Raw genomic sequence first — 22920 nt, forward strand, 5'->3', positions numbered from 1 at the left:
AAAAAATACTGTCATCACTCTTTACTCTTAAGCCCCGGTCACAGCCCACCGTGCGTTTTTTTTCGCTGTACGTTTTCTGCGGATGCTACGGCAACTACGTTTTTGTGAAAACGTACGGCGGTAGTAGCAAGAGGAGGGAGGGAGTACGTTCAACGCACGTCTCTAGGAGTGTAACGATAAAGAGAGTTGACAATAAAGCAGTGTGTGTGTGTGTGTGTGGGGGGGGGGGGGGGGGTCACTTTTCTTTTTTATGAGCGGGACCGGAGCGGCAGGTGTTTTCGGTGTCGGCGATGCATGAGCATGTCCAGCCTGCAGCGGTCAGTTGTACGAGTGTTTACTTGCCTCGAAAAGTTACAGCTAGTTAACAGACTGAAGCTGTGGAGTGTGTGTTGCTGACGTTTGGAAATAAAGTCCAAGTTCAAGTGAGAAGCTGCGTTGTGCATGCAAGTCAAGCTGCAAGCTTTTTTGCATTTGCGCAATATCTCTAAAATTAGAAAGGTCTTGTCTCAGAGTGATGCTGAAAAACTAATTAATGCATTTATTTCCTGTAGGCTGGACTATTATTATTTTATTTTATATTATTTATTCTGCTATTATTTCACATAATAGCAGGATAATAATAGGATGATATTAGCTAAACACTTTGTGTGCAAACATGTCATCATTTCAGCTGCGAGTGGCGTTAGACATCCGTGAGAACACTTTGCATCTGCAAGGCTGTGCTCAGCATTCTCTTGAGTGCTGCTTGAATGTTGTGTGGCACTCATGCAATATGTAATGGCCTGGTCACATGGCACACAGCATTTGCTGAACGAAGGAAAAAAGTCACAAAGCCACAACTCGTCATGAAAAAGTGGACAAAGGAGCCGGCACATCTCCCATCACCGAAAAGCCTGCGAGTGTAGAGCACATTAAAGACCAAAAAGAAACTAAAATTAACAAAACCGCACTTGGTAAAGTTTCTGGCTGCAATTACATATATATTTATTATATATTTGCACAATATCTCTAAAATTAGAACGGTCTTGTCTCAGAGTGATGCTGAAAAACTAATTCATGCATTTATTTCCTCTAGGCTGAACTATTGTAATTCATTATTATCAGGTTGTCCTAAAAGTTCCCTGAAAAGCCTTCAGTTAATTCAAAATGCTGAAGCTAGAGTACTGACAGGGACTAGAAGGAGAGAGCATATCTCACCCATATTGGCCTCTCTTCATTGGCTTCCTGTTAATTCTAGAATAGAATTTAAAATTCTTCTTCTTACTTATAAGGTTTTGAATAATCAGGTCCCATCTTATCTTAGGGACCTCATAGTACCATATCACCCCAATAGAGCGCTTCGCTCTCAGACTGCAGGCTTACTTGTAGTTCCTAGGGTTTGTAAGAGTAGAATGGGAGGCAGAGCCTTCAGCTTTCAGGCTCCTCTCCTCTGGAACCAGCTCCCAATTCGGATCAGGGAGACAGACACCCTCTCTACTTTTAAGATTAGGCTTAAAACTTTCCTTTTTGCTAAAGTTTATAGTTAGGGCTGGATCAGGTGACCCTGAACCATCCCTTAGTTATGCTGCTATAGACTTAGACTGCTGGGGGGTTCCCATGATGCACTGAGTGTTTCTTTGTCTTTTTGCTCTGTATGCACCACTCTGCATTTAATCATTAATGATTGATCTCTGCTCCCCTCCACAGCATGTCTTTTTCCTGGTTCTCTCCCTCAGCCCCAACCAGTCCCAGCAGAAGACTGCCCCTCCCTGAGCCTGGTTCTGCTGGAGGTTTCTTCCTGTTAAAAGGGAGTTTTTCCTTCCCCGTGTCGCCAAGTGCTTGCTCACAGGGGGTCGTTTGGACCGTTGGGGGTTTTCTGTAATTATTGTATGGCTTTGCCTTACAATATAAAGCGCCTTGGGGCAACTGTTTGTTGTGATTTGGCACTATATAAATAAAATTGATTTGATTTGATTTGAAGTCTGTTGGCCTCCATAGTATGTGGTGAGTGCCATAATCCGTACTGCCCACGTACGGATTTGGTTAATTCAATAGTAATTGAATGAAAATGTGCTGCTTTGAATCCGTACTGAGGCAGTACTCACAACGTGCGTCATCTGTATTGCTGGTGAATCCGCAGCCTGACCGCAGCGAAAGTTCTGCGTGCACTAAAACCTCTACGGCGTGTCTGCGTGTGTCTGCGTGCTCCTACATTCGTACTGCGGCAGTACTTACGACATACGGATCTCCAAATTTAGCCCACGTTTTTGCAAGTAGACTGCACGCACGTGCAAGTATGGCAGGTTGTGACCACGGCTTTACTCAGTCAGTCTCTTACAACGGTGTAGTCTAAATACATGAGCTTTCCAGGAGCGCACCCAATTCATTACACACGGTCAGAGGCACGTCCCCTCCGGTGCGCACTTTTTGGTGGGGGGGCCGACCCCGCCCCGTGATAAACTCATCGCCCCTTAATATTTTTTTTTCTGGCGCTGGGCTTGTCAAGAGTGCATGACGTGGCCTTCCATGGCTTCTGTACAAGTAAGGCTGAGATGTGTCTACATACCAGAGGATGAGAGAGGGAGGGATGATGAGGGAGGACAGCAAGTGTGGGATGGATGGCCTTGGATCTAGAGACAGAACAATTTATCTTCTCTGTACTCACTGACTTCAGCGATTTGCCTTGCTAAACCAGACGGTTAAAATTTAGTACAGTTATTTAAAAGCCAAGATTGTGGTTTATGCAAAATGCCCAAAGAGCATAATACACATTTTCATTTAAATGTCTTGTAACATGAAATACCTGATTGTGTGGTGCAGCTTTGCTACTTGTTGTTACAGACCAGGAAATGCGAGGAGGAAAAGGAGAAGGTGCTCCCATCACCTGAACCTGTGCTTCTAATTTTTTACTGTATGATGCCTTTGAGAGATTAATTTTGGAATTACAGGGGGAAGATGTGGCAGGTTAGTTTAATTTTTTAATGCCCCATGTAAAGTGCATCATGTTACTGTGTTGTTCAGGAGTATTCCACCTGCTGTGAGGCATTAACCCTGAGGTTTTGTATCGCAGGTGATATAAAATTTTACTTTTGGGATGAATAGTGGTACACATGAGTTCAAATAGCAAATAACACAGACATTTGATGCCAGTCTTGTACATTATTATCATTGAATATTGAAAGGTACATCAATCTGTGTTGCCATAATACATTTATTTATACCATGGTCAGTGAGAATTCCATGTTTAACTGGCGTGCATTATTTTTGTGTATATGCACACGTAGTTCGGCGAGTTAAGTCACCATAGCAACGCGCAAATCAGTTGGTGCAGATCAGCTGTGTTTTGACAGGTGAATGACAGAAACACGATAAAACATGGATTTCCACATTAATTTTAATATTTTTGACCAAACTAAAACTTTGAGGAATGGAAAGAGGAGGAGAGCAAACGAGAAGAACAGCAAAAGCAACGGCGTAACGATTTAACATCGGACGAACCGGACAAGATTGAACATGGGAAAGAAGAAGAGAACAGTTCTACCCTTGCGGGCTGCCGGAGCGCTCCGCATCAAAACAACGAGCGAAGTTTCTGGACTTGTTGCCAGAGTTGGCCACAGCTCCACAAAGCAAAGAGGGGGGCAGTGTGAGTGGCCCGCTGCCGCGCGAGCCCACAGACATGGTAAGCACATCGGCGGCAAAATGTCTTGAGACTGGCATAAAATAGTCCCAAATACTTACGCATTTTTAGCAAGTTCTGTTAACTTAAATAAATATTGTGTGTTAACTCACTGTATGGGACCATGGTATAAGCGAATTAAACAACTCAAAGCCATGCATTATACAGTTTGAATGCACTTTGCGGAGTAACACCACTCCGCTTCGCATCGTGTTGTTTTAGACTCCGCGTCGTGCATTCAAAACGTATAATGCACGGCTTCTCTCTTAATCCTTACATACAGTACATACAAGTGCATACAAGTGAAGTGTGCCTGACACTAGCTTGACAACATCACAATTTTAAGGCTGTTCACAATTATGAATACATGTTTTGTGACAGCCAAAAATAGCTGCAGAAGAAAACATAAAACCCACGCCTCATGCGCTGCATTCATGCTCCATCTGTGAAGCATGCAATAATGTCCAAGGAGCACAAACACAACGTATAATGTATGACCATCTTTAATGACAATGATAAATGACACTCTGATCAGTATAATTCACATTACACCCAATACACAATTAACTGAGTAAATGCAACTCCATTGTGCTGTGTGTCTTACTTTGCAACAGTTTAGCACCGTGTGAAAAGTGGAGTTGGACATGCCCCAAATGCACTTCCACTATGCATGTTATTCCATGTGCTGTCCTTCCTTCATCAATACAGGGCCCCTTGATTCTGTTTATTCAGTTCTGGCCAACAACAATATCAGCTACACCATCAAGATTACCAATCAAGCACAGAAACTAGGATGTATTCTCTGTTGTGGACAGTCACTATTATTTGTCATTTAATCCAAAATGTCACCCACCATTATGTCACACTAACTCCTAGACTATATACACATTGGCCGTGGTTTTGCTGTGTGGGGAAAATGGAGAAAAATAAGGGTCACAATATCCAAAGAAACATTAATCCTCTGCAATGCTGTCTATTAGCAGGGTTATTTGTAAAAAAAACAAAACAATAAATACATAAAAAACAAGAGCAATCAGAGATTTCTGACATCCGCCAGTCCGGATCCTGATCACCTCCAAAATTCAGTGCAATCTTCCATGCCCTAATATCTATTTATGGTGCAAATTTGGTGAGAATCTTAGCACTTTGAGAGTCCATGGAATGTAAAGTGTGTTACAAATAAAATGTATTATTATTATTATTATTATTATTAGAATTTGTGAAGTAGTTTTGAAGTAATCCTTCAAAGCGTATATAAAGTCAAATCTTGATCTAGAATCTGGATCCAAATCCAGATCACCTCCCAAATTCAGTGAAGTCTGTCATGCCATAATATCTATCTGTGGTGCAAATTTGGTGAGAGTCTGTGAAGCAGTTTTAATGTAATCCTTCAAAGCCTATATAAAGTGACATCTTGATCTAGAATCCAGATATGGCTCCAGATCACATCCAACATTTAATGGATTCTTCTGTGGCCTAATATGGATCTGTAGTGAAGATTTCATCAAAATCTGTGTACTAGTTTAGACGTAATCCTGCTAACAGACAGATAGACAGACAAGTAAATAAATAAATAAACACTGATGATTTTACTACGTCCTTGGCGGACGTAATTATTGTCTTAAAATATGAATAAATTCACTCTTGGTCATGGTGCAAATGTAAAGGCCCCTTCACACATTGTGCGAAGTTCGGTCGAATGCGGCAAAACAGCGCGAAACAATTCGAATTAGTACACCACGAAACATCTCGCCGACGGGCAGGCGTGCACGATCCCAGTGCGTGGGTTCATGCACACGATGGTGTCTTTTGAGCAGGAACACAATGCGAGGTTCACCACATCATGCCGCTTATGTGGAATAAATAAAAATAAAAACCAGCTGGTACCCGTGGAACCACATCACACCACTTATGTGGAATAAATAAAACATAAAAACCAATTGGTACCTGTGGAACCACATCGCGAAGTTCGGGCGAATGCGGCAAAACAGCGCGAAACAATTCGAATTAGTACACCACGAAACATCTCGCCGACGGGCAGGCGTGCACGATCCCAGTGCGTGGGTTCATGCACACGATGGTGTCTTTTGAGCAGGAACACAATGCGAGGTTCACCACATCATGCCGCTTATGTGGAATAAATAAAAATAAAAACCAGCTGGTACCCGTGGAACCACATCACACCACTTATGTGGAATAAATGAAACATAAAAACCAATTGGTACCTGTGGAACCACATCGCGCTGCTGATGAGGATTAAATAAAACATAAAAACGAGCTGGTACCTGTGGAGCCACATCGCGCTGCTGATGTGAAATAAAAAAATAAACATACCACCGACGGGATTTGTACCTGTACTTTACTGATTGCCAGCCTGAAACTTTACCACTGAGCTACCGTCACTGGCCTGTAAACGGTGCATGGAAAATGCCTGAAATCAACAAAGAGATGGATGTATTTTAAAAAAAACATACACCATAAAACACACAGCATTTTATATTGAATCCCTCTTATCAAGCAAGCACTGCAAATATGATGCATCTGTTCCTCTGTAGATGACCCATGGTCACAGACATACAGTCATGAAATGACATGAATGAGAAGCAGTTTGCTCTTCTCATGTCCACATCTGCTTTCACGTGTGCAGCTGGCTCACACCCATGTCCTGCCCGACACGCATGTCTTGTGGACGGTGCGCCAGAACTGACACCACATCATATGGAACAGAGCTCACATGGGTGACATGAAAGTCAGATCGCCTGCTGCGTGTTCTGATCTGATGGTCCATTTCAACTTGGGGGTAGCTTGTCAGTGGGCTGCAGGGATGGAGCGCGCGCACGCTTGTTGCAGACCACAACATATATTGCCACAGCGATATATGTTTTTATTTATGTCCACGTGATGACAGCAAACAGACACACGTGCATCACAATGGGCAGTTGTTAGTCCATGTCCGTCCAAACACAGTACGTGTTGTCCAGTTGGAATGCCCAAAATGACAGATTTCCACAGCTGCTTCAGTGAGCGGACAGACCTCTTGTCAATTCAGCACACACACCAAAGCCACACTCGTGGGGAACTTAGACAAATTTCACTGCCAGCACGACAATGATTGTCTGAAGACTGTTGTCATGCCAAGAGTGCGAATGGCCACACATTTTCTAAGTGCCAAGCGAGCGGTGTTAGATGTTTGTGTCAGATGATATTTGGCCGACACCTGCCGTGAGAGGAGTCGATGGGTTCACACAGTGCACACTCTGTCTTTCAGCCACTGGTGTGCGCAAATAAGTTGTAGCAACAGGTGTACAAGGCATTCGAGGCAGGGACAATTTTACACATTTTGCACACGACTCCAGCTTCGTTCGCACTTCGACCAAACTTCGCACTGTGTGTGAAGGAGCCCTAAGCTACTACATTTCCAAGCAATTAACATGTAAGCAGTTAGCCAAGCTAGCTGATAGGAATGTCTATATTTCACAATATTTTGATGAAATAAATCTTTCGGAACATACTGTATGTTCAGGATTTTGCTGCACATACGGTCTGAGAATTGTTGTGTGTAAATTGCTGTGTAAAAGGTTAAGCTAGCTGGGTTTTTCAGGCTGACCGCAGCACTTTTCACAGAGAAAGAAGAAATATGGGCTATGCTATAATAGATGGATTCTTTGTGTAAGTTGCATGATTTCCAATATGTAACAAGCAAAGCAAAGAGTAGGATGGGTGGCCCCTGTGTGAAGCAGACATATTATTAATCCATGTGTTTAGCAAGCACCATCTGCTGTTTTTATTCTAATGGGACTAGAAATATTTGGTTGATTAGGAGAAGGATCTGTGAAGGGTAGCAGCACCGTTACAACCATAACAAGGAACACACATGCTCAGGTTTGTCAACTGGTGTCTTGGACAGCAAACAGACACCGTCAACACTGCTCAAATAATTACATGTTCATATGGATGAGAGTGTGTAGCATAGGTACACGTGTTTAAACAAAACATACACTAGCCAAACAGATGCAAAAGAATGCAAATATTGTGTTGAACCTGTTGAAAATGTTGATTTTCACAAAGTGTTTGATTCAATCAGGAATTCATGGGATCCCTAAGAAGTTGTTCAACATCATATCTACCCAATACACAGGTACTGAGTCCTGTGTAGAACGGGGCAGGGGTTAGAATCTCTGAATTATTCCCAGTGAGTACTGCCATTTGTCAGGGGTGTTTTGTGGCCCTTTACACTGTTTAGGGTGATTCTTTAACTACGGGCACTATTGGCCTTGTAAATTTCCACCACACCATTGCCTTACAATATAAAGCGCCTTGGGGCAACTGTTTGTTGTGATTTGGCGCTATATACATGTGCTCTGATGTCACTGTTTATCTCCATAGAAACTACCCAAACAATCTCTCATACAAACTGTTTAAAGGGACATTACACTGTTGTGGTGGAAATTACGGCAATAGTGTGGGACAACTACATTTTGTTTAAAAAAATCACAACAGTTGTATGACATTGAATACCCCAATTATGTTTTGATTATTTTACTGATATTTTATTCAGAGATATTTTAAAACATTAGAAAAAACATTTCTTTACCATTCATTTTTATCATTGAAGATCAAAAGTCTGGGTGTGGGACAAGCACAAAACAGCAATATTTGCATATAATGATGCTGAAAAAAGGTGAAAAAGTCATCATAGACTACTAGAACAAATTTCTTAACACACTTTCACTGTAAAGATAACTATAAAAGTGTGAAATTTCCCCTTTTTTCTGTTTTTCATACAATATGATCAAAGGACATAATAAGTGCCTGTAGTCTAAGAGTCACCCTTTAATGCTTGCATGGACTTGGTGATTGGGTAGGGTTGTGGAGACAAGTGGCTTAAGCTTTTTTGACTTTGACTTCACAAAGGTAGTTGTAAATCTTTGCAGAGCCCATGGATGTCTTGATTACAATAATTCAGAAGCTGAAAGAGGAGTTTAAGTGTCTGGGTTTAAGATGGTCCTTGATCAAGACTAAGAGCCAAGGTTTCCATGACTTCTTGACTCAGGCATCAGAAGTTATCTGTCTGCGGTGAGAGTGATGAACTTAAAGAGAGTTACTAATCTCAGCAGTGACAATCATGTCTTTGTCCTTTGTCTTTGAGGTTGATAGATGCCTGGGAAGGATTTATGGCAAGATGACATCCTTGGACAGAGGTGTTTGGCAATGCAGTATCTGCAATACAATGTGCAGTATCTTTGTAGGAGAACAAAGGTCCTGCTGCTTCTCATCTTACTGTATGGTTATGAGACTTAAATAATAACCAGTGACCAATGGCGATGACTGGATGGTACTGGATGGTCTTTGGTACTAGGTGTTTTCCTTCGATATGTTCGATTAGCACTTTGAGATTTCTTTGAAATGTAAGGTGCAATACAAATAAAATGTATTATTATTATTTATTATATCATTGAAACACTGGATACAGCTGGTTACGTTTGGAGACTCAGGTGAGATGTATCACTTGTTTAGTGAATGAATGCCAAGTTCAGAATTTGGGCCATGTGGCAATTTTCTCTCAGCATGTTGGAACACACAGGCGTCTCAGTGTCGAGGGGGTAGCGGAGACAAGGGGACGCCTACATTTCATTTGGCTGTGACAGATGGCTATGTTTGAAAGGTGAACATGAACCTGTTGGCTGGCTGGGTGTTTGCTATCCAGGACCTGGGGCAGTTTTGTGGTGTGGTGTGGTTTTAATGGTGATGCACAGCATTGTCACATTCATGGACCTGACTTGACTAGTTTGGTACATATATATATATATATATTAGTGTAGAGTACGGTGCCGGGGTTGTTTCCGATGGTGGGAGAGATCATCTGGACAGTTGCCGCACGCCTTAACCTGGGCATCCCCCGCCACAGTCTGCCTGCTCCACTGGGTGCGTGGGGCTTTAGGGCTGTGACCAGCCTGACCAGCAGACTGTAAACTCTGCACCAGACAAACCCAGAAGCATCAAGAAAAAGAAGCCAGCACTCAGAGTGAGCTGCTGGAATGTTAGAACTATGATCCCCGGACTGTCGGCAGACCTCCAAGAGATCGATGATGCGCGGAAGATGGCAGTGATCAACAATGAACTTCTGAGGCTCAGTGTTGACATCGCCACACTGCGGGAGACTCGCCTGGCAGAATCCGGTACACTGCATGAGAAGGATTACACCTTCATCTGGAGGGGGAAAGCCGCAGACGAAGTTGGCTTTCCCATCAGAAACTCTCTGCTGCAGATGATACAGCCTGGTGAGAATGGAACAAAGTAAATCTACACCCTCCGTCTCGTCAGTGTGTACACTCCCACCCTCTACTCCCCACAGGATGTGAAGGACAAGTTTTATAACCAGCTGCAGACCGTCATTCGTGGAACCCCCAGCCAGGAACCTCTGATGATACTTGGCAATTTTAACACCAGAGTGGGTGCTGACCATGACTCCTGGTCCTCCTGTCTTGGTCCTCAGGGTGTTGGCAGCATGAACAAGAATGGGCAGTGGCTGCTAGAGCTGTGTATTCTCAATGAACTGTGCATCACTAACTCTTTCAGACCAAGGTGCACCACAAGGTGTCGTGGCGCCACCCCTGCTCCAAACACTGGCACCAGCTGGACCTGATCATCACACGGCGATGCCACTTGCAGAATGTGTTGCTCACTCGCTCCTACCACAGCACTGACTGCGACACTGACCACTTCCTCATCTGCTCTAAAATCAGATTGCAGCCAAGAAAGTTGCACTGGTCCAAGCCCCCAGGAAAGCCACACATCAACACCAACTCCACGCAGTCCCGAGATGTGTCCGAGTTGTTCTGCCGGTCCCTCAGAGATGCCCTTCACTCCGACCCACCAGATGGAAATGCACAGCTGAGGTGGAGCCGCCTTTGTGACACCATTCATGACACTGCCTTCTCCATCTTTGGGAGGAAAACTAGGAAGTCCCCAGACTGGTTTGAAGACAACTCCATTGAGCTAACTGCTGTCACTGAGAAGAAGCATGCGGCAGCCCTGGACTACAAGCAGAACCCCTCCCAGACATCACTGCAGACTCTCAGAGCAGCCAGAAGTGAAGTACAGAGGACAGGCAGGTGCTTTGCCAACGACTTCTGGTTAGAGCTGTGTGAGAGCATTCAGCTTGCTGCTGATACTGGCAACATCACCGGTGTCTATGATGGCATTAAGAAAGCCATAGGCCCGACCAAAAACAAAACAGTGTCAGTCAAGGCCATAACTGGCGAGACCATCACAGATAGAGGAAAGCAGATGCAGCGATGGGTGGAGCATTGCTCAGAGCTCTATAGTAGGGAAACCATCATCACAAGTGGAGGAGTTGAGTAAGGCTATTGACAGGCTACCCGCCGGAAAAGTACCAGGCATGGATGGAATCCCACCCGAAATCATCAAGTGTGGTAAAGATGCTCTGCTTGACCAGCTGTATGAACTCCTCTGTCAGTGTTGGGAGGAAGGCGAGGTACCTCAGGACATGAGAGACTGCAACATCATCACTCTTTACAAGAACAAGGGGGATAGGAGTGATTGCAACAATTACCAAGGTATCTCCCTCCTCAGCATTGTTGCCAGGGTCCTCTTGAACCGCCTACAGCAGCTGGCTGACAGAGTGTGCCCAGAGTCACAGTGTGGCTTCAGATCCCAACATTCCACGATTGACATGATCTTCTCACTGAGACAGCTGCAGGAGAAGTGCCGAGATCAGAGGCAGCCCCTTTACATCACCTTTGTTGATCTAACTAAGGCGTTTGACATTGTGAGCCACGATGCATTATTCAAGGTTCTTGCTAAGATTGGATGCCCCCCCAAGCTCCTTAGTCTTTCCACACGGCATGAAAGGCATTGTCCAGTTTGACGACTCGTCATCGGAGGCCTTTCATATCAACAGCGGCGTGAAACGGGTGTGTCCTCGCTCCAACATTATTCGGCAATGATGCTGAAGCAGGCCTTTGGTTTGTCGAATGAGGGAATCTATCTCCACACCAGGTCAGATGGCAAGCTGTTCAGCCTGTCCCGACTGAAAGCAAAGACCAAAGTCCGTGAGGTTCTCTTCAGAGATATGCTTTTCGCTGACAACGCTGCCCTAGTAGCACACTCGCACACACACAGTTGCAGCACCTGTTGGACAGCTTCTCAAGTGCCAGTTCAGGATTTGGTCTGACAGTCAGACTGAAAAAGACCTATGTGATGGCTCAAGGCGTTGATGTTGCCCCACAAATCAGCATCAGTGACTATGAGTTGCAGGTGATTCAGGAGTTCACCCACCTTGGTTCCACTGTGACTGACAACCTCTCCATGGACCCTGAGATTGGCAGACGGATCAAGCAAGCATCAGTCACCTTTGCCAGACTATCAAAGCGTGCATGGGAAAACCGCAAGCTGACAGTGTACACCAAGGCTGCCATCTACAGGGCCTGTGTCCTCAGCACCTTGTAGTGACTCTTGGACCCTATACTCCAGGCAAGAGCAGAGACTCAACACCTTCTACATGCGCTGGACATCAAGTGGTCAGACAAGGTGACCAACAATGAGGTGCTCGCCCACGCTGGACTCTCCAGTCTTTACACACTGCTTCAGCAGCACCATCTCCGCTGGCTCAGACATGTTTCCCGTATGCCTGATGGGAGGATCCCAAAAGATCTGCTCTACGGCAAGCTTGTCTCTGGCAGCCGTGCGCAGGGACGCCCCCATCTGCATTTCAAGAACGCATGCAGATGAGACATGAAGGCGCTCGAGTTGGACCCCAACAACTGGGAGCAGGCTGCCACACATAGAGGCAAGTGGAAGAAGGAGCTGCACCAGGGTCTCCAGACTGGCGAAGCTAAACTCCAGCAGGCAGCCAACGAAAAGCTTGCTTGTTGCAAGCTCCGCCAGCCTACATGCCCCAGTGATCCAACAACCTTCAAATGCAGCCACTATGGCAGAGACTGCCACTCCCGTATTGCTCTCTACAGCCATACCAGGAGCTGCTTCAGCTCCAATTGACACCATACGGACCCTTACTGACCCTTACGGACCCTCAGAGCTGCGTCAGTCACAGTCAGTCAGAGCTGCGTGTCGTCAGAGCGAGCTGCAAAAAGTTTGTACCTGAGTTTTCAGAGGTGGTGTTTGTGGTTGCCATCTGCCACGCCGGTGTTTGCCAACCCGGACAGTGGGAATACCACCTCAACCGGCAACTTAGCCCCGCGACTGGACAGCAACAACGTCCGAGGCCCGCCCAACGTGGTGAATTCACTGAGGCCGCGCGCTGCGTCATTAGAGCCACGCGTCACGAGTGCCGCTTCCCCGAGGCCTCGTGCAGCCACCGCGGATCCATCAGCGCGGAAACACCGAGGCCGCGCGGCACCAGCGCAGTGCAGATCCATCCCGGTGACAAACAACGCAGGCTGTTAACATCGGCGATCGACAAGCTGCTCATAAGCCAACCATGGGGCCTAAGAAGGTTCTGACAGCAGAGGAAGGTGACGATATTAAAAAATCTCTGGACTTTCTATCAGGAGATTTCTGTTGTGAAGCAGCAACAGAAATCAATCATGGATCTGGTGGAGGAGGTGAAGGCATTACGGCTCCAGAATGCCGAGAAAGACCGGCATCTGGTGCAGCTGGAAAATAGAGTGGCTGAATTGGAGCAGTACACCAGAATTAACAACGTCATCATCACAGGTCTTCATATCAAACCACGGTCCTACGCACGGGCGGTAACAGATGAGAGCGGAGGGGAGCCCAGTGAACAGGAGGTCAGCTCTGTGGAAAAACAGGTTGCTGATTTCCTCCTATCTAAAGGTATAGAAATGGATTTAAATAACATTGAAGCGTGCCACCCTCTGCCCCGGAGAAATGACGGTGATAAACGAACCGTCATCATGAGATTCATCAACAGAAAACACAAAACAGCACTGTTAAAACAAGGAAGAAAACTGAAAGGGACAAACGTATTCATCAATGAACATCTCACCAAATGGAATGCCGACATCGCCAGGAAAGCACGCTTCTTGAAGAAACAGGGAAAAATCCAGCACACATGGACTTCAAACTGTAAAATATTCATCAAACTGAACGGATCACCAGAACAAGCAAAAGTCATGGCAATAAGGAACATCGAGGAGCTGGACAAATATGAACAATAGTGTTTCTTAAAGCGAGGATCTGGACAAATATGACCAATAAGGTATGAGGACACAAACACATCACAACACCATGACACAGACCAGAGGAACCTATTCATCTACTACCTATTCATCTACATCTGGAGACAAGAAGGATATAACTCAAAAGATTGCTGATCATGGAAAAGTAGAACTGAGAACATTTAAATACACAGACCACAATGTACTGGACTTGGAGCACGATATAGACCCGGACAATAATTTCTTCTCAAATATCAATGACAGTTGTTGCTATTATACAGATGAACAGTTTAATCGGATCATTAGAACGGATAACAAATTATCAATAATCCATTTCAACAGCAGAAGTCTATATGCAAACTTTAACAACATTAAAGAATATTTAAGTCAGTTTAAAAAAATATTTAACATAATTGCTATGTCAGAAACATGGATCAATGAAGATAAAGGAATGGATTTTGAACTGGATGGATATGAATTTAATTGTGTAAACAGAAAAAATAAGAGTGGAGGAGGAGTGGCTGTGTATGTGGATAAGAACATGGATTATAAAATAGTAGACAATATGACAACTGTGATTGATAACTTATTACAATGTATAACTATTGAAATATGTGAAGAAAAAAGCAAAAATGTATTAGTCAGCTGTATATATAGAGCACCAGGATCTAGTATTGAAACATTCACTGACTGTATGGGAAAAATGTTCTCAAAAACTAATCAAAAAACTGTGTTCATTTGTGGTGACTTAAATATTGATCTGCTCAATCCAAATAAGCATAAAATAACAGATGAATTTATCAGTATAATGTACAGTATGAGTTTATATCCAAAAATCACCAGGCCAAGCAGAATTACATCCCATAGTGCCACCTTAATTGATAATATATTCAGCAATGATATTGAGAATAACACTGTGAGTGGATTATTAATCAATGACATTAGTGATCATCTACCAGTTTTCATCGTTTATAATAGAAACCATTGGCGGAATCAGCCAGAGGAGAAAATAAAATACAGGCGAGTGCGGACAGAGGAAAACATGAACACACTAAAGAAGGATTTACAGGAGCAAAACTGGGAAAAGGTATACAGTGAAAGTGATGTTGATAGTGCATATGAAACTTTTTACAAATATTTACATCATTATATGATAAAAATTGTCCAATTAAACAAGACTACAGAAAACAAAAAATCCAAGCTCGACCATGGATGACGAAAGGGTTACGAAATGCATGTAATAAGAAAAATACACTGTATAGAGAATTCATAAAACTAAAGACTAAAGAGGCAGAAAATAGATATAAGAAATACAAAAATAGATTAACTAATATTATACGGGTATGTAGGAAGGAATATTATAGTAACATATTATATAATAACAAAAACAATATTAAAGGAATATGGGATATATTAAATAGCATTATCAAAAATGGTAATAAAAAACAGAGTTACCCTCAGTATTTCATTGATAATAATGTCAAGAAGGAAAATAAGGATGAGGTAGTCAACGGTTTTAATAATTTTTTTGTAAATATTGGACCAAGCTTGGCAGAAAAAATTCCTGATTCCCAATCTGAGGATTGGGATAATAATCTTATAGAAAGAAATCCCTGTTCAGTGTTCCTCACAGCAGTGGATGGAAATGAAATTATAGACATTGTGAATAATTGTAAATATAAAACATCTACCGATTTAAATGAAATTGATATGGTGGTGGTAAAACAGGTCATTGAATGGATTGTAGAACCATTAACATACATCTGTAACTTATCATTTCAAACCGGTAAATTTCCCAATCAAATGAAAATAGCTAAGGTTGTGCCGCTGTATAAGACTGGGGATAGACACCACTTCACAAATTATAGACCTGTTTCTTTGCTTCCACAATTTTCCAAATTATTAGAAAAGTTATTCAATAATAGATTAGACAAATTCATAAATAAACATAAATTACTTACTGATAGTCAATATGGATTCAGAGCACATAGTTCAACATCACTTGCATTAATAGAATCAGTTGAGGAGATTACAAATGCCATAGACCACAAATTACATTCAGTTGGAATATTTATAGACCTTAAAAAGGCTTTTGATACAATTAATCATGACATATTAATCAATAAACTTGAACAGTATGGGATTAGGGGGTTGGTGTTGCACTGGGTGAGAAGCTACTTAAGTAACAGAAAACAGTTTGTGAAGTTGGGGGAATATACATCATCATGCTTGGACAATGCTTGTGGCGTCCCACAGGGGTCAGTATTGGGTCCAAAACTGTTTCTAATTTATATAAATGATATTGTCAATGTTTCCAAAATATTAAAATTAGTATTATTTGCAGATGACACAAGCATTTTTTGTTCAGGGGGGGATTTGCAGGAGTTACTGAGGAGGATCAGTATAGAAATGGGAAAATTGAAAATATGGTTTGACAGAAACAAATTATCATTAAACCTAAGTAAAACAAAATACATGTTATTTGGCTATTGTATTACAGACATACAGGTTCAGTTACAAGTCGAGGGGGTAGATATTGAAAGGGTACATGAAAATAAGTTTCTGGGGGTGATAATAGATGATAAGATCAACTGGAAGACTCATATAAAACATATACAAAGTAAACTGTCAAGAAGCATTTCAGTTCTAAACAAAGCGAAACATATTCTGGACCACAACTCACTCCGCATTCTTTACTGCTCACTGGTTTTACCATATTACAGTACTGTGCAGAGGTATGGGGTAATACTTATAAAGGTACAACACAATCACTATCAGTAATGCAGAAAAGAGCTATAAGAATTATTCATAATACTGGCTATAGAGATCATACAAATCCACTATTTTTACAATCCAAATTCTTAAAATTCACAGACTTGGTTCATTTTCAAACAGTACAAATTGTGTATAAAGCAATAAAAAATTTACTTCCAGCAAATATTAAAAATATGTTTTTTAACAGATCAGGGGATTACAGTCTGAGGGGGAAATTTAATTTAAAGCATCAGTGGGCACGAACAACATTAAAAGGTTTCTGTATTTCTGTCTGTGGGGTGAGGATGTGGAACAGATTGGGAGTGGGGCTCAAGCAATGTCCAAGCATGAACCAGTTCAAACAGCGGTACAAAAATATGTTTTTTTCTGGGTATAGGGAGGAGGAAGGGTAATGAGGGTTAGGGTGTTTTTGTTTTTTGCTTCGGCTTGTAAATATATAGTATTTTGTATGTAAGTAGGTATGTGTAGGTGTATATTTATGTTTGTGTATATATATGTATATATATATATATATATATATAAACCGATATATTGATATCGGTTTAGGTGTGTAGGAATCTATGTGTATATGTGGCAAAGGGTATTACTGGTTGTGGGGAAGAAGGGGTAGGGATAAATAAGCTGATGCTTCACCCTACCCCTTTTCGGACATGTTGGGTACACAGTAGGAACTTTTTTGTTGTTGTCTTTACTGATCTATCTTGTAATTGTTGTTGTATCAAATGTTCGAAATAAACAGTTTTCATTCATTCATTCATTCATTACTAGGTGCATTTTCATGGTCTTCTGAGACCGAAGGATGCCATATATACACTCAACAAAAATATAAACGCAACACTTTTGGTTTTGCTCCCATTTTGTATGAGATGAACTCAAAAATCTAAAACTTATTCCACATACACAATATCACCATTTCCCTCAAATATTGTTCACAAACCAGTCTAAATCTGTGATAGTGAGCACTTCTCCTTTACTGAGATAATCCATCCCACCTCACAGGTGTGCCATACCAAGATGCTGATTAGACACCATGATTAGTGCACAGGTGTGCCTTAAACTGTCCACAATAAAAGGCCACTCTGAAAGGTGCAGTTTTGTTTTATTGGGGGGGAGGAACCAGTCAGTATCTGGTGTGTCCACCATTTGCCTCATGCAGTGCAACACATCTCCTTCGCATAGAGTTGAAGAGAACACCTCTCCAACGTGCCAGACACCAGCGAATGTGAGCATTTGCCCACTCAAGTCAGGTCGAGACCCCGATGAGGATGACGAGCATGCAGATGAGCTTCCCTGAGAGGGTTTCTGACAGTTTGTGCATAAATTCTTTGGTTATGCAAACCAATTGTTTCAGCAGCTGTCCGAGTGGCCGGTCTCAGACGATCTTGGAGGTGAACATGCTGGATGTGGAGGTCCTGGGCTGGTGTGGTTACACGTGGTCTGCGGTTGTGAGGCTGGTTGGATGTACTGCCAAATTCTCTGAAACGCCTTTGGAGACGGCTTATGGTAGAGACATGAACATTCAATACACGAGCAACAGCTCTGGTTGACATTCCTGCTGTCAGCATGCCAATTGCACGCTCCCTCAAATCTTGTGACATCTGTGGCATTGTGCTGTGTGATAAAACTGCACCTTTCAGAGTGGCCTTTTATTGTGGGCAGTCTAAGGCACACCTGTGCACTAATCATGGTGTCTAATCAGCATCTTGATATGGCACATCTGTGAGGTGGGATGGATTATCTCAGCAACGGAGAAGTGCTCACTATCACAGATTTAGACTGGTTTGTGAACAATATTTGAGGGAAATGGTGATATTGTGTATGTGGAAAAAGTTTTAGATCTTTGAGTTCATCTCATACAAAATGGGAGCAAAACCAAAAGTGTTGCGTTTATATTTTTGTTGAGTATATATATATATATATATGCGTGTGTGTGTATGTATACTTGAGGGTATTGTCTTATTAATTTATCAACGATTCACATACTGCATTTTTCAGAATACACGCTGAGCAATATAGTATGTAGCATGTATGTCTCGTTGCATATGCTTATTTTTTGTGTGTGTTTTTTCACTCCTAGGGTCAGACCTTGGTGGTCTAATGGAGCTGGAGACTTTATACCGCGGCATAGAGCAGAGTATCAACCATACACGAGCAAGGCGCACACGCAGACAGAGCCTGGACAGGGCGTACAACATCGAGGTGCTGCTGGGTGTTGATGACTCAGTTGTCCAGTTTCATGAGAAGGAACACGTCCAGAAGTACCTGCTCACACTCATGAACATCGTAAGTGCTTTTGTCACACACAGTAACATTGATAGATGTAGCAGAGTAGAATCAGCATGATTGAATGAAAAGCACCTAATTAGATGGCATGTGTTGTTTGAAGGACTGAAGTGATAAATCCTCAAGTATCACATCACGTAACTATACATCCACAATGTACAAATGTATTTGCAAATGTTAAGGACAAATGTTAAGCTTATAGTTAGGGCTGGATCAGGTGACCCTGAACCATCCCTTAGTTATGCTGCTATAGACGTAGACTGCTGGGGGGTTCCCATGATGCACTGTTTCTTTCTCTTTTTGCTCTGTATGCACCACTCTGCATTTAATCATTAGTGATCGATCTCTGCCCCCCTCCACAGCATGTCTTTTTCCCGGTTCTCTCCCTCACCCCCAACCAGTCCCAGCAGAAGACTGCCCCTCCCTGAGCCTGGTTCTGCTGGAGGTTTCTTCCTGTTAAAAGGGAGTTTTTCCTTCCCACTGTAGCCAAGTGCTTGCTCACAGGGGGTCGTTTTGACCGTTGGGGTTTTACATAATTATTGTATGGCCTTGCCTTACAATATAAAGCGCCTTGGGGCAACTGTTTGTTGTGATTTGGCGCTATATAAAAAAAAAATGATTGATTGATTGATTGATTGATTGGTGTATAACTGAATACAGTTGTGGTCAGACATTTACATACACTCATCATTGACATGGTCACGTTGTGCTTTTAATGGTTTTTTTTAACTGTTTTCTCATCAGGGTGGAATGATTCTACAGCATACATCATTAATGCCTCTAAAAACCAAGAAATGGGTTTGCTGCTTCACAGCTGCATGAGCTGCCTACTTTTATGTTTAGGAAGTGGAGCTTGTGACAGCATTACAACAAAAAAGCATGAAACTATTATTTGACTGATATTTAGAAAAGTTTCTCAGAGCATGCCTCTAAACTCCTAAAGTTAAAAGTAGTTGAAACTTCATCTATGGCAGAATGTTTTATAATGAAATCAGTATAGTTCTGAGCATGACGTTATACTACTTTTGCAAATGTAAGTGATTCTCCAGTTTACAGAGGATTTCTCTTGGGCATTTGTGACATAATTAAGGGCCCCTTCACACATAGTACGAATAAGTACAAATCAGGGCGAATCACGGCTAAACATCTTGTATGAACAAACACATGGAGCCGACATCAACAGGGACACATGGTCGGGCAGGTGTGAACCATCCCGCTGTGATGCATGCATGCCTACATGCATGAATGTGTGGTTAAAATCCTAAAGCCTGATTTATGCTTCAACAGCTCCGTAATTCTGTGGCCATGCAATGATGTCAGTGTGCGCGTTACCCTTTTAAAGTTCTCCATCATGTTGGTGGCCAACTTATTGCAATTTTCCACAAGAATAGCGGGTTTTTCTGGATCAGTTTGTCCCTCAACGAGCGCCACTTCTTTATACAATCACCAGCCTCAAAACCAGTGTTACAGTATGTGTAATTTCCCTCCATGAATTGCAGGTCATTTGAGCATCTTTGTAGTTTTTATACTCCATATTATAAAGTTGGTCGTATTTGCAGACTTTTCTGCCAAAAATATTTGCTCCATGAAAATTAATCAGCGAGCACACTGCAAAAACCTTTAAAATATGATGGGAGAGGAAGGAGTTAAAACGTAAAAGTGACAAATCACAGACCTTTTGGTCTGTGTCATTTGGGAGGTAGAGGCCTCTGATCTAAAGCAGTTCTCTCTGGTTCGCCACACCCAAGGATGTGTGTGAAACGTAACACCATATTACAATGCAGGCAGTGTGTAAAGTGGATGAGAGCTAAGACAGGACATCAGTCCATTGCAGGTTACTTCTGCAGCTAAGGCCGTTACCCATTTACAGCTGGGTGGACTGGGACAATGCAAAGTAAGTGTTTTGTCCAAGCACACAGATGGGTAGCATGACTGGAAATTGAATCCAGGTCTCCAGATTGGCAGTCCAAGTCCTTCATGACCTCCTGTACACAAATTGTCTTATAATCAGGGGACATGTTATAACTGAAGCATTATGCAATTACTGTTCATTTACTGACGTGTTAATACTTGCAAAGGTTTCAAAGAACATCAATAGAAAGTCATAAATTTAAACATTTGTTAAAGCTTCATCTATGAGGCAGAATGTTTTATAAGGAAAAACAAGAACTAGTCCTGACTTTGATGTTAAATTAGTCTTCCAGCCAATGGAAAACATACTGGGCATTTGTGGCATAATTAGCACTGCAGTCTTCATGAAACATGGTGTACTTGAAACCAAAACAGAACTGCCCAGTTCCTTATTCCACTGAGCTACCTGCCCTCCAAAAAAAAAAAGAATTTAGGGGCGAAGGTCATCTTGTATATGCTCTTACTGATCAGTTAAGCCTGGGTCCCACCGAATAATGAAGGATGAATTATGAGCCACGCAGCGGGTTTTCTTTGCTATGAGAGGGTTTCTTCAACTATCGTGGGAGAATGGTGGCTCTGTGTGGCTCTTAGAGACATTATCTTCAGTTAACAAGGCTCCTCTCTGAGGGTGGCGCTAATTTAAACAAGTTCAAAATTTTGCAACAACTGCGTGGGGCAGTTTGTGTACGAGTTACTGCGATGACTTAGAGGCATGAGCGTGGTGCTTACGAGTCTGCTCAAAGCCCATTATCCGTGCACCTGGCAGCTATGCAGGACCTGAGAGGCTGTTTTTGGAGCGGCTGCGCTCTTGCGCACAGAATTCTACCTCCTCCTCTGTGCACCGGATGCTGTATATAAAATAATTATTTTGTAGCAGATTAATCATTTTCTGCCAAACCTTGGATGCTGAAAACACCTCTAATCACTTCTGGAATCACAGAGGACTGTTTCATCTGGACGCTTTTTTTCCATCTCTTTCCCTGCTCCATGTGGAATGTATCTTGAACAGCTTAATGTAACTATTTTTAATGTTTTTATAGCTTGATAAAACAATTCCTAGCTGTTAAGGTATGTCTATGGTTGATTTAACCAAGGCATTTTTTGGACAGTTCACTCACCTGGCATAAATGTTTTATTATTGCTGTTAACAGCTCTCCCTGCATCCAACAATCAAGTTTTATCTCTTTTTTTTTTCAGGACAACCTGTGCTTTCAGAATATATATGTTTTTGTTGTGTTTTATAAGTGTAATAAAGGTTTACAATCAAAAATAGGCAAAGAAAAAATAAAGCGAAAAATAATTTTCCACACACATTTATTCAAAACACACAGCAAACTATAATAAACAACTGTTTTGACACTTTATAAAAGTAATTTGAGTTCTTGTGTGAAAGACTGAACAATAAAAAGGTTCAAACAATAAACACAAATGCACATTTTGAACAATATATACAAAATGGTCTATGTGTTTTATTGTCCATTGATATGGTAAACAGTGCTTTACGCAGAGAAAGCAACAGAGTTATCCAGTAACATTCACATGCAAACTAGTGGAGCAGTCCTGATAGTTACACAGTCTTTGTTTGAGCACGTGAGATTGTCATCAGAGGCTCTCCATGTGCTCCTGCTTTCATTGATCGCTGTGCGTAATGGCGCAAGGCGCACTGAGTATGTACTAATAGTATGTACTCATTGGAGCACCCAGGGGGCTATTCAAACAGGCCAACTAGTAACACATCAATCCTGAAAACGATCTTTGGCTTTTCATGTGAGGTAAATCTGCCCTACGATTGGATTTTGGAAAACCATGTGACAGTGAATTAATTCCGATTGGACACTCACATTGTGCACGTCATCACACAGCTTCTATGAGGAGTACAAAGATGGCCGATGGCTGGTTCTAAAGTCCGCTGAGTCAACTTGTCAGCAAAAGAAGAGTAAGTTTCTATCTCATATCATTAAAAAGTTATTTATAATTTAGTAAAGCTTGGTCTTAGCCGTCGTATACGACGGCATTGACCCCAGAGGTTCAATATCTTGTTAATGGATCACATGAGCTCCGCTGTGTGTGCGCACTGCGCACTGAGGCAGTGACTCATCACGCTTAAAAGGAGCATTTAGGCAGAACGCCAAG

General features: G+C 42.3%; 1 protein-coding gene across 2 annotated transcripts in view; it reads left to right on the forward strand.

Annotated features, from left to right (window-relative positions):
* The window catches only part of LOC117519913 (A disintegrin and metalloproteinase with thrombospondin motifs 2-like), a 549951-nt gene that overhangs the window by 413196 nt on the left and 113835 nt on the right, over positions 1-22920 (forward strand). For both annotated transcript variants that reach the window (XM_034181185.1, XM_034181186.1), the window contains exon 4: positions 18671-18876. In XM_034181185.1, coding sequence (XP_034037076.1) covers positions 18671-18876 — 206 coding nt within the window. The remainder of the gene's footprint in view (positions 1-18670; positions 18877-22920) is intronic.

The sequence above is a fragment of the Thalassophryne amazonica genome, chromosome 11 (assembly GCF_902500255.1).
Source record: "Thalassophryne amazonica chromosome 11, fThaAma1.1, whole genome shotgun sequence".
Taxonomy (NCBI): domain Eukaryota; kingdom Metazoa; phylum Chordata; class Actinopteri; order Batrachoidiformes; family Batrachoididae; genus Thalassophryne; species Thalassophryne amazonica.